Source organism: Balaenoptera acutorostrata, chromosome 21, assembly GCF_949987535.1.
Source record: "Balaenoptera acutorostrata chromosome 21, mBalAcu1.1, whole genome shotgun sequence".
NCBI classification, from domain to species: Eukaryota; Metazoa; Chordata; class Mammalia; order Artiodactyla; family Balaenopteridae; genus Balaenoptera; species Balaenoptera acutorostrata.
Genome location: NC_080084.1, coordinates 8585319 through 8600429, shown reverse-complemented (window position 1 = coordinate 8600429; position 15111 = coordinate 8585319). Strand labels below are relative to the sequence as shown.

General features: G+C 41.8%; 1 protein-coding gene across 6 annotated transcripts in view; it reads right to left on the bottom strand.

The window, feature by feature from the left end:
- Positions 1-1025: 1025 nt before the first annotated feature.
- IDO2 (indoleamine 2,3-dioxygenase 2) overlaps positions 1026-15111 on the bottom strand; it is a 47027-nt gene continuing 32941 nt past the window's right edge. For 5 of the 6 annotated variants that reach the window (XM_007178420.3, XM_057537360.1, XM_007178421.3 and 2 more), the window contains 3 exons: positions 9414-9465; positions 3476-3624; positions 1026-2200 (listed from right to left, as the gene is read on the bottom strand). In XM_007178420.3, coding sequence (XP_007178482.2) covers positions 1845-2200; positions 3476-3624; positions 9414-9465 — 557 coding nt within the window. In that variant the 3' untranslated portion in view covers positions 1026-1844. Of the gene's footprint in view, positions 2201-3475; positions 3625-6119; positions 6382-9413; positions 9466-15111 lie in introns of those variants that run through there. The other variant, XM_007178424.3, reaches the window with a different exon arrangement.

The following is a 15111-nucleotide window of genomic DNA, read 5'->3' as shown; positions in this document are numbered from 1 at the left end:
TTGTAAATCGACTATACTTCAATTTAAAAAATAAATTTAAAAAAATGGAGAAGTCAGAATTCAAACACTAAATTCAGACATATTTTAAAGGTCACACATTCTTTTTACCCAAGAAGGACATCAAGAAGGGGTGATGTTTTGGACCTCTTTGGACTGTGGCGTACACACAGCCCAGGCAGTTAAGACAGCCTGGGCTTATTGATACCAAGTTAGAGCAGTTAGAAAAGCAAAGTAAAGAGAAATAAATATATCCATGCTCATTTTTTGAGTTTCACAGTCAACTTTTCAAACACAAGGACAGCCTGCGGAGTGAAAAGGCTTTTTGAGTGATGAGAACCTCGGTCTTCTGAGCTGAAACTCTGACTTAAACGGTAGGCAGAGAGGACCTCATCAGACCCAGAGTTTCCCTTGGTCCACTCAGACCAGATGCTCTTGGCCCCTTCATGCCCACCTCCCCATTTTTTTTTGCAAGGCCACGCCCTTGGAGGACGTGGGGCAGTAGGAACCTTCCTGGCACCCCAAGAAATATACTGGTTCGTGACTTCTTACCAAGAGTCCTGGGCATTGAGGAGAGTCCAGAATCCCCTGCCCTGCCCACCATGGCACTGAAGAGTGGAGATTGTGCCTACACCACTGGGCAGATGCTCTGAGCCGGTCTGGTAGTTGCCCAACATTCCTGGGGGCTGTGGGAATAAGTCAACGCTTCTCCAGGTGGCGTGATAGGACCTTGAGGGCTGAGCATCTTTTCTGGCTTAGACAGGATGAGGCACGCTGAGGGCTCCATTAGACCACTGCCCACGTAGGGAGGGGGCCTGCTTAGCAGATGCTAACTTGCCCACCTGCCCGAAGATCAGGTGCCTCTCCCTGATGCTGTGATATAGATCAGCCCTCCGGAATTTAGAACCAGCCCAGGGACATGTGTGTGCACAGTGAGGGCAACCCTAAATTAATGGAATTCATCCTAAGATTAACGTTCTCTAGTTTTCTACTGCCAGGTGGAGTGAGAGCTTGAGATATAAGCCAAGTCAATAAAAAGTGACATTTATTTGCACACGACACGTGTGGATTTCCCATGTATTCCCATTTCACTCATTTACTTCCTAAGGGTCAATTCGTTCATTTTACAAATGCAAACTTTCAGCGTAAGGAGAAAGAATCATTCTTCTAAAAAGAAAGAAAGAAACCAAAATAGAAAGTACAAATTTCTGAACCTTGTGGCTAAGCCTCACCCGTTCCCATATCATTAACTTCTCGTTTCCACACTGGTGATTCTTATCATCAGCTTCCTCTTCCCTTCACGTCTCCACTGGAGCACCTCCAAACTTCTGCCCCCAAATTCTGCACACGTGGGGAGGGAGGACTGTAAAATCCCTGCTGTAACCCCTAAGCCAGGACTCAGCATGGGCTGAATAAGTCAGTAAGTGAACCAACGAATGCAGGAATTTAAAAAAAATTTTTTTTGAGAAATCAGCAAGGTGATCTGTCCCCAAGCAATTTTATTTGATTTGTGAAATTATGTTGGTTTTTCTATCACTTGACAAACAGAACAGTGGTACACTCACTCCTCTGTGGGGTTCTGAATGAGGGGCTATCCAGAACTGTTTGCTATTAACCAGTGATTAGGGAGGGAAAGACAAGTTCCTGGTCATGAAAATTCTCTCAACATAGGAAAAGATGGTGTTCTGTGGAGCGAGAACATGAACAGGTCTGAGGTCCCTTTCAGATTATTCCAGACTATTCCAGATTATTCCTGGTCCTCATTCCCCAGGCCCACCTGCTGTCCAGTGAAAGGAGGATAAGGAGAGACCTGGGTGGTTTGCATTGCTGGGGAGAAGGGCAGTCTCTTAGCCACTTTGGTGGAGGATCGCCTCTAAGGTCTTATCCCTGACACTCTTCAGGAATCTCACGACTGCCGTTCCGCCTGTGCCCCTCTCTTCTAAGGCCTGAGGCGGCCCCGGGAGACGGCTCATCCTCCTGCCCTTTGCTTTGGGTGCGGCCGTGATGAGGTACTTGGTCACCATGGCGAGGTGATAGCTGCGCAGGGCTGCCAGGGCCTCCACACACTGGTTATGGGCTGTCAGAAGCTGGCTGTTTCCAGAGGACAGGATGTGGTCCCTCAGGGAAGGAGTGGAGTGAATTTCTTCTATGAAGGCCCTATGGGAAGGAGGCATGTAATCCCTCATTCTGTGCAGAAAATCAGCTGAAAGAAACGAGGCAGAACAATGTCATAAAACAAGGCAGAACGAGGCTGTAGCTCCACGTGGAAAGGTAAGAGAGCCTGTCTGCCTTTCCAGACATCAACACAGCAAATGCTGTTGTTCTTCTCCTAACTGTTCATCCTAATAGTGTCCAATCAACTTGGCTGGCTCTTTTGCGTACAGACATCAAATCCTCCAAATGTAGATCGGAGATGAGGAAGGAAAAGCAGCAAGCCCATCACAAATAACTAAGATGGAACTAGCTCTACCAGCCAAGGTATAAATATTTATCATCTACCAAATGTGGGCAACATATCTTGCTAGTGACATGAGGTATATCTACAAATGTAAGGCATGGACCCTTAAACTGCTGAGCTAAATACTCTGCTGAGTTTTGTTTCCTGAGTGCTTCGTTTTGGAGGGAGTGCTAAGGAAGAGGAAAGTAATAGAGTTCCTAAGGACAGGAAGATAAAGAATGATCAACTGTTTCAGTAATAGCCTCTCGAAGTCAAATTGTTTAAAAATCAAATCAATAGATATTTATGGGCAATACAGGTAGATGACAGATCATTTACAGGAAACTCATTATGGGATTAATATTAGGCATGGTACATCAACTACTAACCTCATCAAATCAAAAGTCCATGAAAAGTGATCATAGTTCTATAGAACAGACTTTTGTGGATGAGACTGGACCCTATGACACCGAATTCTAGTCATTTGTTTTTTCTTAATCCAACTTGAAAACTCTGTAGTAGGAAGTGCCTTTTTGCAGCTGTTGAACATTACGCTTGATGCTGGCAGGTAAGGAGAAGAGCCATTTCAAGCTTGTAAAATGGCAGAACCCCTCTTCTGGTCTAAATAGCCTTGGCTTGAGGCCGCACCATTTTTACGGAATGGGCTTCAGGGGAGGAGCCCATACCCATCCCCAGCTACATCCAGACGTGGCAACATAGTATCACAGCCCTGGATCTGCAGATCTCTCCGCCACTCCACAGAAGCAAGCTACTGCCTAAGGACCCGAACAAAGTTACAGGGAACAGCTGGAAATATAGGAATGTTTTAAGATTTGGAAATAAAACCCAATATTCAGCTGAGCTCTGATACTAATTGGCTTGACAGTCACAGATGGCAGGTGCACAGTCTCCTGGTTGATCTGGAGAAGTATAGACTTCCTGATAGTTTCATTTACACTTGGACGTATCAGTTGATAAAAACACCACTATTCTTCCTCCCTGTTAAGGAAAAAACAAGAAAAAGAAAAACGTCCGACTTACCACTCTCCTTGCTGTGACGAACACCCAAGAATTCATCAAAGGCATGCAGCACTGAGCTCTGAGCAGCGCTCGCGCCGGAGTAATTCAGGGGCTCTTTGGAGACGCCTTCATATAACAACCCCGCAGGCATTGCTGGGTTATCCTTCCAGCTAGGCAAGAGTAAAAGTCAGAGAGAAGAAGTGGGTGCTAGGGGTTAAGAGTATATTTTCTGATATGGAAACAGAGATTGAGCAAGAAAGTGAACACAGTTTCAATGGCAACTTTAGGGCAAGAGGCTGCATATCTTTGTAGGATGTGTACTTAAGCATTATCTTGACCCAACTTCCTAACAGGCCAGCCCTTCTCTTTGCTCATATAAAGGACTGTTCCAGAGAAGTAAAAGATATTTAGAGCGAAATCGTTGGCATTGGTCCTACGACATATTTTTTGGAAAAATTCAATTATAAAGATGACCTCAGTGCTAATCAACAGGAACCATTAACAAAGGGGATCTGGAACAATCTTCACTCCCTCTGCTAATCTCAACCTGGACGACCTTGATGCCCGTAACTCCACAAGTAGAGTTTTGAAAATACACGCGCGTGCACACACACACACACACCCCCAAACACCGACACAAACACACAAATATACATACAAATATACACACACATCTTGTCCCTTCCCTGAAAGTTATAGGTATAACAGTTTTCACATTAAACTTCAGTTCTAAATACTACCTAACTTCATGGGAATGCCTTTATCAGATAGTTTGTTGATGGCAGGTGTTAATAATAAGGGTAGCAGCAAAGAGAACACAATACAGCTATGCAGGTCACCACAATCTACAGTCAAGAACAGGAGGAAGGACCGGAATTAAGGCTCAGATTAAATGGTTTTTCCTTCTTTCTCTCTCCTCTCTTCTCTTCTTTTCTCTCCTCTTCTGTCGCCCTGATTCCATGTCTTCCTCTTTTTGTCCTTGAGTCCCCCTCTTCCTGAGTCCCCAAGCCACTTTACTCAGTTTGCTGTCTGACTTTTCATAGGGTCTTGAACAGTCACAGAGTGTATGTGGGTGATTCCACAATGAGACAGTCAGCAGCGCCAAGAACACACCACATCTGCCCTCACGATGCTTTACAGTTTACATATCACATTCACATCCATTTTCTCGTTTGTCCTCTTTGGAGTAGATCAAGGCAGGCATTTTTAAATCCATTTTACAGATAAAGAAACAAAAGACTCAAGGCACTAAGTCTCTAGGACCACGTTTTTAGAGAGAGAGGGAACCAGAACTTGACCCCCAAACTTGTCATTTTCTAGTTTCACTTCCCAAGACCACCCACGTGTACATTTCTACTTTTACTAAAGAACAGAATCTTTTTCTTTTATTGCCGGGAACCCTGTTGTTAATGGTTTTAAGTAACAGGCTTATGTTGATGTCTCTCCTTTTTCCTGTAATTCTACAAGTCATTCTGCTGGAGAGAAGGGAAATACACACATCACGCACACACAAAAGCTGCAGACAGACTGCTCAGCTCGCATCCATGACCTTTTCCAAATACTTCCCTGAGGTAGGAAATGCTATTGTTTTCATTGGGGGCTGTTTTGCGTTGCCTGTTCTGTGGTTTCACTGGATGAATATCGTAGTGGCCTTTGCAGTTGGAGCAATATCACCATGGAAAGAGATGACAGATGCACAGCAGGTCAGGGGACAATTTGGAGGAGACCAGGGAGGATTCTGAGTCTAAGATCACAACCTGCTGTAGCTCTTCGGAGAGGGCGCTCTATCTTAAGCAGATATGGAATGGAATCTCAGCTTTGATACTTAGTAACTCTGAGCCTTGGGTGAGTTAATTAACTTCCTGGAGCCTCAGTTTCCTCATCCCAGTAATATTAGTATCTACCTTACTGGGTTGTGAGTACGAATTAAAATAATACCTGCTCCGTGCCTGAAAAATATTAAGCATTTGATAAATATTAGCCATTTTATCGTATTATTCACAGGGAATTTTAACCTCTGCTCCCTCCTTTCATTATTTTGTAACTTTGTACAAACCCTTCTGAGTCTCAGTTCTCCTGACTTGTACCTACTTCCTAAAGCTGCTGGAAGAATCAAGTGGATTCCACAAAGGTCTACTGACTCATCAGAGTTCAGGACACTGGTCCAATAAAATTTCTAAGCAACATTTTACGGGGCAGAAATATTGAAGACCAGACCACTGTTGTGTGGTAAGTGGACCAAACACAGTGGCTGTACCGGTTCAGATTTTTCTCTGTAATCCTGTTGATGGTCTCATAGAGTCACTCTGGTCTCCTTCTCTAGTTCCTTCCCTTCATGACCACTTCTAAGTGCTGGACAGCCTCAGGACTCATTCCTTGGGCTTCTCACTACTCTCACTTCCCAAGTGATCTCATCTAAGTCTCTTGGATTTCAAAGCCAACTATATTAGGATTATTGACGAATGTGCACCTGGACCTGGATCTCTGCCCTATATTCCAGAGACGTGTATTCAACTGCCTACTAGACATCTCCATGGGAGGGGACACATCCCAAACTGACCTCTCGATTCCCCCCTTCCTTTTGCCAGACTTGCCCCTCCCACGTCTCCACCTTCAGAGAAAGGAAAATGGCAGCTCCATGCTTTCCATGGATCTGGACACACACCTAGAGTCCTCTCTGACGGACCTCGTTCTCTTCCATTCTATGTGCAATCCAAGAGCCGATAACTTCAATCCACATCCAGAACTGACTGCTTCTTCTCCCCACATTTACTCCACGAAAGCACTGCTGGGCTCGGTGCAACTCTTCCTCCAAGACTGCTCCCACCCCAGGGTCATTATGATGATTGTTCCTTTCAGGTCGGGCAGGTACCTGGGTGGCTTGCTCCTCATCCTCCTCACGTCCTTCACATTTCTGCTTAAACATCCTTTAGAAACGTGGTATCCACAGATCACAATAAATAAAGAAGAACTATGGCTACCACTCCTAACACTCCATAATGCTCTATGGTCCTACTTTACATTTTCCTGTATCTCTAATTGCTGTAACACATAGAGTATGGTATTGCCTTTGTTATATTTATTTATTCATTATCTGTCTCCCGTGATTAACATGTAAGCTCCACAGAAATGAAGTTGCTGTTTTTACTGCTCCATTCCCAGCACCTAGAACTGTGCCTGGCCTTTGGTCAGCCCTAGCTAAATATTTGATCAATGAATGAATGAAAAAATAGCATTCTAGAATTAGGTATTATAGATCTAGATTATGTAAATCCAAGTGTATTTGTTGAAAGGACCTGGCCAGCTTAAAAGAAGATGATAGAGAAAAAAAGAACGTGAAAGTTAAAAAAAATAAAAGGAAGGCATCTACTTTCAAAACCCATATTCTCCACCTATGATGAGATTAATATGAGGAAGAAAAATTGGGTTTCTCTGAATAGCACAAGGATTGCTCCCATGCATTCCCAGGCCCAAACTGCTGTTTGTGAAGAAAAGGAATTATTTTCCTTACAAATCTCTGTAGGCAAGTTTATTTTTAACATTTCTTGTAGCATATTCCTAGCAAACCCCAGAAAAGGGGAAGTTTAAACAGAAAAAAAAAAAGAAAGGAAAAGAGATGACTTTTATCCATAGGGGCTAACTTCCCTGAGAAATTTGACATGAGTGAGAAATAAAGGGACTATGTTTCATTTACAGATGGAATTTCTTAATGCTCCTAAATAAAAATGTTTTTTAAAAAGTCAACAAAAATAATAAGTCAAGCATAAGACAAATCAAGAACACAGGAGCAGATTTAGATTTTTTAAAACAACCCTACTGGGAACTCTCAACAATCCAGATGTTTTTGGCCACCAACACATTTAGGATTGGCTACTGGCCACTTAGCTTAGCTATGTGGGAAATAATTTTGAGGATCAGAAATAGAAAGGAGGCATTTATGTAGATCACAGATAAAATGCATCACTGACCCAGAACTTATCTTAATGAAAATGAAGTCACCCTTTGGTATCCATTTAACTATGATAGATGGAATTCTAAAAATGTCGTCCCAAGATTCCCATTCTAACTCCTAGAACTATTAATATGATAAGACAGCATGCCTGTCGATATGATATATTATAAGGCAAGGCAAAAGGGACCTTGCAGGTGTAATTAAGGTCACTAACGAGAGACCTTAACATAGGCAGTTATCCTGGATTATCTAGGGGAGCTTAATCTAATCACACAAGACCTTAAAAGCAGGGAGTTTTCTCTGGCTGATGACAGAAGGAGAACTCTGAGAGTTCTGAATTACCAGAAGGATTGGAAATATCATTGCTGAATTGGAAAGGATACTGGAGGCTTCTAGAAGCTGACAGCAGATTCTGCCAGGAAAGAATGAGAGACCTCAGTTCCCAACCCACAAAGAGCTGATTCTACCAAAGACCTGAATGAGTTTGGAAGTGAATCTAGGGGACTAGATTCTCCAGATAAGAGCTCAAGCCCAGCAGATCCTGACTTCAGCCTTTTGAGACACTAAACAGAGAACCAAGCCGAGCTCACCCGGACTTGTGACCTACAGGAATGTGAGATGATAAATGAGCCTTGCTACGTTGTGGTAATTTGTTATGGAACAGTGGAAACTAACCCTAACTCAGAGAGCAAACTGAAGCACAAGGAGATTTTCCAGAATTAGGTCTTCCTAAAACGCAGTCTATTTAAAACGTTTTGGAAAAATGGCCTTTTTGTTCTCCCCTCTAATCCTACCAAAGCCTGTCTGCATGTTTTGCTTAATATATGTTGCTAGAATCTCTATTTTACAATCAGATCTTGGTATTGACCCTGACTACATGCAAAAGATACGGAGAGCAAGAAGAGTTCTACAGGATGAATAATCCCTTTGTTGGGGTTTCAGGAGTGAAGGGTACATAGGAAGGTCTAAATTCTGAGATACGCTCTCAATTCCATTCCTTTGCTCTTTCCCTTTCCTTCTCTTTTCCCCATAAACCAAGTACCTGTTACTCTCAAGTTATTCTCTGGAAACTTTGCTTCCACTCACTACTCCTACAATGAGGGGTCCCGACCCAGGCTGGCCTCCCCTGAGAAAGTCTCACACTACAGACCTACCCAATCTAGAGAAAATACTTAATACACATGGTCACTCTCTTTGTGAATATACCACTAAATCTACTGATGAATCAATACATCTATTGATGTTGGAATTCGGCATGACTCTTGCTACATCCAGACACAGCTTCATATTCTTTCTACCAACAGCGTTTCAGGCACCTCCTAGTTATCAAGATGGTGCTCTAGATGATGTCTATTTCACATTTTCACCTCTTCCATCCATCACCTCCACCTTTCACTCTTCACCATTAAAACAAAAACAAAAACTTAGTTTCTCTCAGTTAATGTGAATAGGAAAGCAATCTCATTAAAACATGTCACATTATGACAAATGTATTTAAAATAAGACATGTATCTAAGAGTAGAGTTCTCTATCTGGAGAAATTGCAGGCCAGGTGACCAAAGAAGAATACCAGGAATATGAAAACATGTCTTTGGGGTAGCTATTCCAGGAATGTTAGAAGGAAGCTTTTAAGCTACTGCCTATGCCTCCACCTGCCTGGATAACAGGCAGGAGAAAGGATATACATAATCGAGCTTTGTGGGTGGCACACCGGGCTTTTTTCCCCCTCTGTCATCCAGTGGTTTTCTAAGAAAGGTGAATACATTGAATCTAAAGTGATGGCCTCAGGACAATTACTCTAAACTTAAATATTCATCCTTCAGTGTCATTTGTCATGCAAATGATACCCCACTTCTTTTATGCAAGAATGGATCCAGGTGATTCCTTTGTTAGCAAGGGTTACTTGGTGTGTTCCTTCCTCTGGGAAGCTTCTGTCTGTTTCTCCCCTCATAAATCTGGGAAAGGCTACAGATGCCTCATGCAGGAAAAGAGTTGAACTATACTTACCCAGAGAAGAAGATCCGGATGACTGAGTAAAATATGTCTGGATCTACATAATCTGGAGGAGCAATCAAAATGTGAACTTTACTACAGGCAAACTAAGCAATTGGTTCCATATGCACGGGCTCTGCTGCCCTCCCGGGACACCCCCTCTATCTGATCTGCACAGAAACCTGGAGGGAACACAGCAGCAGGAGGGGGAGGAATGTTCCCTTCGGTCGCCCCCCTCACTGGCGCTGATGGGAGGGTTAAACGGTTCCAAATGCTGCCTTTTTCTATTTGTGGTTACTTCCCTCTTCTGCACTTAACAACAATCACTAAAAAGAGAGGTCAAGGCCATCTTTTTTTTTTTTAGTTGTTTTGTTTGTTTTTTTATACTGCAGGTTCTTATTAGGCATCAATTTTATACACATCAGTGTATACATGTCAATCCCAATCGCCCAATTCAGCACACCACCATCCCCACCCCACCACAGTTTTCCCCCCTTGGTGTCCATATGTCCATTCTCATCTTTAAAAAATTAATATTTTAAACAGACAGAGAGAATGAAAGAATGTGGGAAGCAGAAAGGAGAAAAGCAGAGAGAAAGAATCTGCTCTCTTCAAGGCTTTCAGAAGACAGGACCACTGAACCCCTGGGTGCATTTCTGTGTAGTCAACAAAGGGCAGAGAGTGGGGGATCCTCTGCTCAGGCTCTGCTACACTTTGTCGGACACAGGCTCACTCACCTGCATTCATTAGTCCGTGCAGCTCGTTGTGTGTGTGTGTGTGTGTGTGTGTGTGTTGTTGTTTTTGTTTTGGGGGGTTTTTCTTTTGACGGCGCCACATGTGGGACCTTAGTTCCCCAACCAGGGATCCAACCCGTGGCCTCTGCATTGGAACCACCTAGGCTTAACCGCTGGACCACAGGGAAGTCCCTGTGCAGCTCATTTTGAATCTAAGCCAATGCGTGGGGATAATTGATCCCACTAGCTTATTAACTTGTGTGTGTAAAGAAGCATGTCCTCACATTTGCACCGAATTTCTTTTCATCCACTTTTGAACGTTATTCTCTCTTCTTCTCACAATGGGGCCCCTCTGGGAGCGGACATGTTTCTCTCATCCAGATTCCTGTCTATGTCTCTTTGTTCCGGAGAAAAAAAGAAACATCTTTTTGATGAGACCTAAATAATGGCGTCTCTATGCCATCAATTTACCTTTTCCACCGTCACACCTGGTCTCTGGTCCTCCATCTCTGTCTTCTCTGAAGCCCCCTGGGCTCAGGTAACTCACATCTCCCATCAGCCTCAGGGCCTCTGAGGGCTGTCACATCCTCCCTACTCCTTTGCGACAGCATCCCATGCGCTGGACTTTTCTCTGGGCCCTATTTCTGGGTCTTTCCCATTTGGTGCTCTGTTCCCACAAATATGCTAAGTACTATGCACAAATTTTTGCTGAAGCAGTAATGACTGGAGATAATTTAATGTTTTACCCAACTTATCATATTTAAGGAGGAAAAGCCAAATGATTATTTCAGTAAATGTGAGATAATTTTTTTTTTTTTTTTTGGCTGTACCATATGGCTTACAGAATCTTAGTTCCCTGACCAGGAACTGAATCCAGGCTCTCGGCAGTGAAAGCACAGAGTCCTAACCACTGGACTGCCAGGGAATTCCCAAATGTGAGATAATTTTGATGTAAAATTTTCAATAGATATAAAAAATCCATTCATGATTAAGACAAACAAAAAATTTTAGCTAATTAGGAATAGGAGGGAACATTCTTAAACTGATAAAAGGAATCCACAGAAAGCCTCCAGTACATGTTATACTTAATGTTGAAATATTAAAAAAGTTTTATAAAATGTCAGACAAAACCAAGTATCAGCATGTCCATTCAACACTGTGTTAGGCATCCCCTCGCCTGAAGAATAAGAATAAAAATTAAAAGAAAAAAGTTATAAGTATTGTAAATGCAAAAACAAAACAATGTTTTTGGAATTATTGGCTAGAAACAAAAATATAAAGTAACTATGAATAAAGCAAAATATATCTAAATCTCTTATCTTGAAATAAGTCAAAGTAATTTAAGAAAATGTGTGTTTGTTCACGGACAAGAAAACTCAGTATCAATATCTAGGAAAATAAATGTATCTAAAGAAGAGTTTTTTGTTTTGTTTTGTTTATTTTGTTTTTATTGTATATTCAAGTATTTAATGTAATTACTGATATATTTTGGTTATATATACACTTTTATTTATTTTGTCTTTGTCTCATATTCTCTGTTCCCTTTTTTCTTCTTTTTTGGCTTTCATGAATAAAATGTTTTAAATTATTTTATTTCCCCCCTTATTATCATTAGTTTCCCCCTCTTAATGCTATTCTTTTAGTGGTTATTCTTGAGATTACAACAGATATCTTTGATTCAATAGATCCACTAAAATTAGTACTTTTACCACTTCCCAATCAATACAAGGTCTGTAGAATACTTTATCCTATTTAACCCCTTTGCCTTTTGTGCTATTGTTAACATTTATTTTATTTCTACATACATTTTAAACCTACATTATTATTGTTTTATAAAGTCAATAATCATTTGAATTTAACCACATAGTTACTGACTGTCCGTTGTTCTTCATTCTGTCCTGTATTTCTGTGCTTACATCTGGAATCTTTGTACTTTTGCCCAAAGAACTCAATTGAACATTTATTTTAGTGTGGGTCTTTTGGCAATAAGTTCTCAGAGTTTTTATTTGCCTGAAAATATCTTTGTTTTAATTTCAAATTTGAAAGATATTTTGGCTAGGTGTGTAATGCCAAATTGGAAGTTATTTTCTTTCTGCACTTCAGTGGTATCATTCCATTTTCTTGGTTTCTTTTTTTCTGTTGACAAGTCTTCTTATTTCTTTAAACAAGAGTTTTCTATCTGGATAAATTTCAGGCCATGTGGGAAGAGAAGAACACCCAGCAACAAGAAGACGTGATTCGGAGAGCACGTTAACGTCTTTACGTTAGTCTCCACCTGTCCTTCTGCCCTGATCAGAGGACAGAAGGACCAGATAGAACATCAAAATCAGGTCATTTTTCTCCAAATTAATATACAGATTTAATGCAATTTGAGCAAAATTCTTAACAGAATTTTTTGTTGCGATTTGACAAGCTGATTCTAAGTTTCTATTAAAAGCAAAGGGTCAAAGACAGGACGTGTGCCCCTGGAGAAGAGGCAGGTGAGGGGGATTTTCTCTACCTGAAAATGAGAAATACTATGAAGCTATGGTTCATTTAAGACCGATGGTTTTGGTGTGGGGAAAGACAAACAGATGATGAAACGGAATAGGGAGCCTGGAAAGAGATCCAATCATTTAAGAAAATCTGATGTAAGACAGTGTTAATATTGTAGACTAGTGATTATTCACAGAAGGGAAATCGAATTTATTTCCTATGTCATACTGTATAGAGATAATAATCATATGTGTATTAAGGGATGAAAGGTGAAAGACAGACAACATCAACTACAGAAAAAAATGTAGAAAAATATATCTATGACCTCTGATTATGAAATTATATCTTATGCCAGATTTCCTAAAAATAAACTGTTACAAAAGAAACGAGAAATACTTTGACTATATTTAGATTAAGAACTTCTGCTTTCAAAAGGCAGAATGAGACAAACCACAACGTTTGCAATCCATAACTAACAAAGATCACCCTCCAGAGTGTACCCAAAAACTCATTAAAGGCAATGAGTAAAAGATAAAAGACATTTCCAAAAATAAGGAAAGCCATGCATTTCACAAATCAGGGACACACGCGATGAGCACGCAGGAGCACGGGCCCTTCCACCCCCATCCCAGACACACAGAGAGTTAACTCATTAGAAATCAGGGAAATGCAAGAGTGACATCATCGGCATGGCAGAATAAGAGTTTTCTACTGTCTTCCCCCCAAAGAACATTGATTTAGACAGTCACCCGTGGATAAGACAGCCTTTGTGGAAGTCCAGGAGTCCAGTGAGAGGTTCCAGAACACCGTTGGAGAAAAAAAAAAAAAAAAAAATCTAAGATTGGATGCACTGAAGAGGGTAAGAAGAATATTTCACTTTACCCACATCACCCCTTCCCCAGGGCAGCACAGCACAGGGCCAAGAGAGACCTTCTTGGCACACTCTTGAGGGTGGCAAGAGTGAGCCTTTGCAGATAGGTAGCAAGCAGGTACAGTGGGACTCTGTGGGATTGGGAGAAAGCAAACACACTTGAGAGTTTAGCACTGCCCTAGGGGAAGCAAAGGAAGAATGTCAGCTCCTGGCCTGGCTTTGCAGGCTCAAAAGAAGGCATGTACGACGATGAGGACTAGGAATTCTGCCACTAGAGGGAGCAAGAAGACTGGAGCAGGTGTATCCATAGAAAGTGTGAAAAAGCCTCAGAATCCCTCCCTACCAGGGCTGATGGAAGGTATTTCTCTCCCTAAACCAGGTAGAGAACATCTATTAACGCGGGGCTGGTGAAGGACAAGAGCCACATAGAAACTCTTGCTTCTGGATCTGATGTGTGTACACTTGGGCTAAGAAGGGCAGTTCCTGAAAGCCAGTGTCATTATCCTACAGGGAGCATAGAAGATCCAAGCAGACACCTGAGTTAAGCCTCCCCCCTTTCCTTCCCTGTGCCTTCCTAGAGGAGTGGAAAAATGGCCCCATGGACGGCAGTTTCTGCCCCGATGGCCAAGCCCAGGTGCACTTAGTGGATGGGTCTAGATGTCTTCCACAGTTGCTGTTGCTATTGTTCAGAAAAACGCAAAACATTTTGGTCAAGTATCTTGTTCTTTTAAATCTAAGTGACTCTCAAGAAAAATACAATGTCTGCTTTTGATTAGTTCACTCTCATCTCATGAACATTTTATCATAAGCATTATTTTTGTTTTGCTTGGAAAACCTAAGGAAACTTGCTTTTTCAACTTTTCAGGGGTAGGGATTTAGGTTTTATACTGAGAAGTGGCCTTTAAACAAAACAAAACTCAGCAAATCCTTGCTTTGGGTCAGTACTAAAACCACAGACCCAGAATCACTGCAGTATTTTCACATGACATTATTAATGTTCATTATGGTCATCCCACTCAGGAAGGTAAGGCAGTCAATGCTCCATTACTGACACCTAAAACAAAGCACTGTAGGTGCATAATTGAACTATACATCTGATGGACCTGACCACCAAACTGTGTCTTTCTTGGGTAATTCCCACTTTTAAAGCCACATATTTCCACTGACTGTCTCACCATCACCTTAAATGTGATATGTTTCAAAGCAAGTATTGTTTCCTTTCCCCATGTTCCCTATTTACGTTGAAAATCAATCTGCCAACCAAGCAGAACTTGATTCAGTCTTCCAAATAACAGATCTTTGCCAGAGGCCTCATGACTTTTTTCAACCAGCTTTGAAATCATACATATGTATATACCCTTGACCCCACCTCATGCCTCGGCTCAGCCAATCCTCAGCCCTTCTCCTTGGGGAGTCTTGTTTATTTCTCCTGTTGCAGTCACTGCTCCATCCCTTGCCCCATTCCTGGGTTTCGCAGCATTGCTGATAGGGTTTAAGCAGCTATATATGCCTGGATGAGACCAGGGCTTAAATCTGAGTGTAAACAGGAGTTAAGTAGGCGGAGGGTGAGTTAGGAAGAATGTCTGAAGCAGAAGGAATAGTGCGTACACAAGCCTTGAAGTGGAAAAAGTTC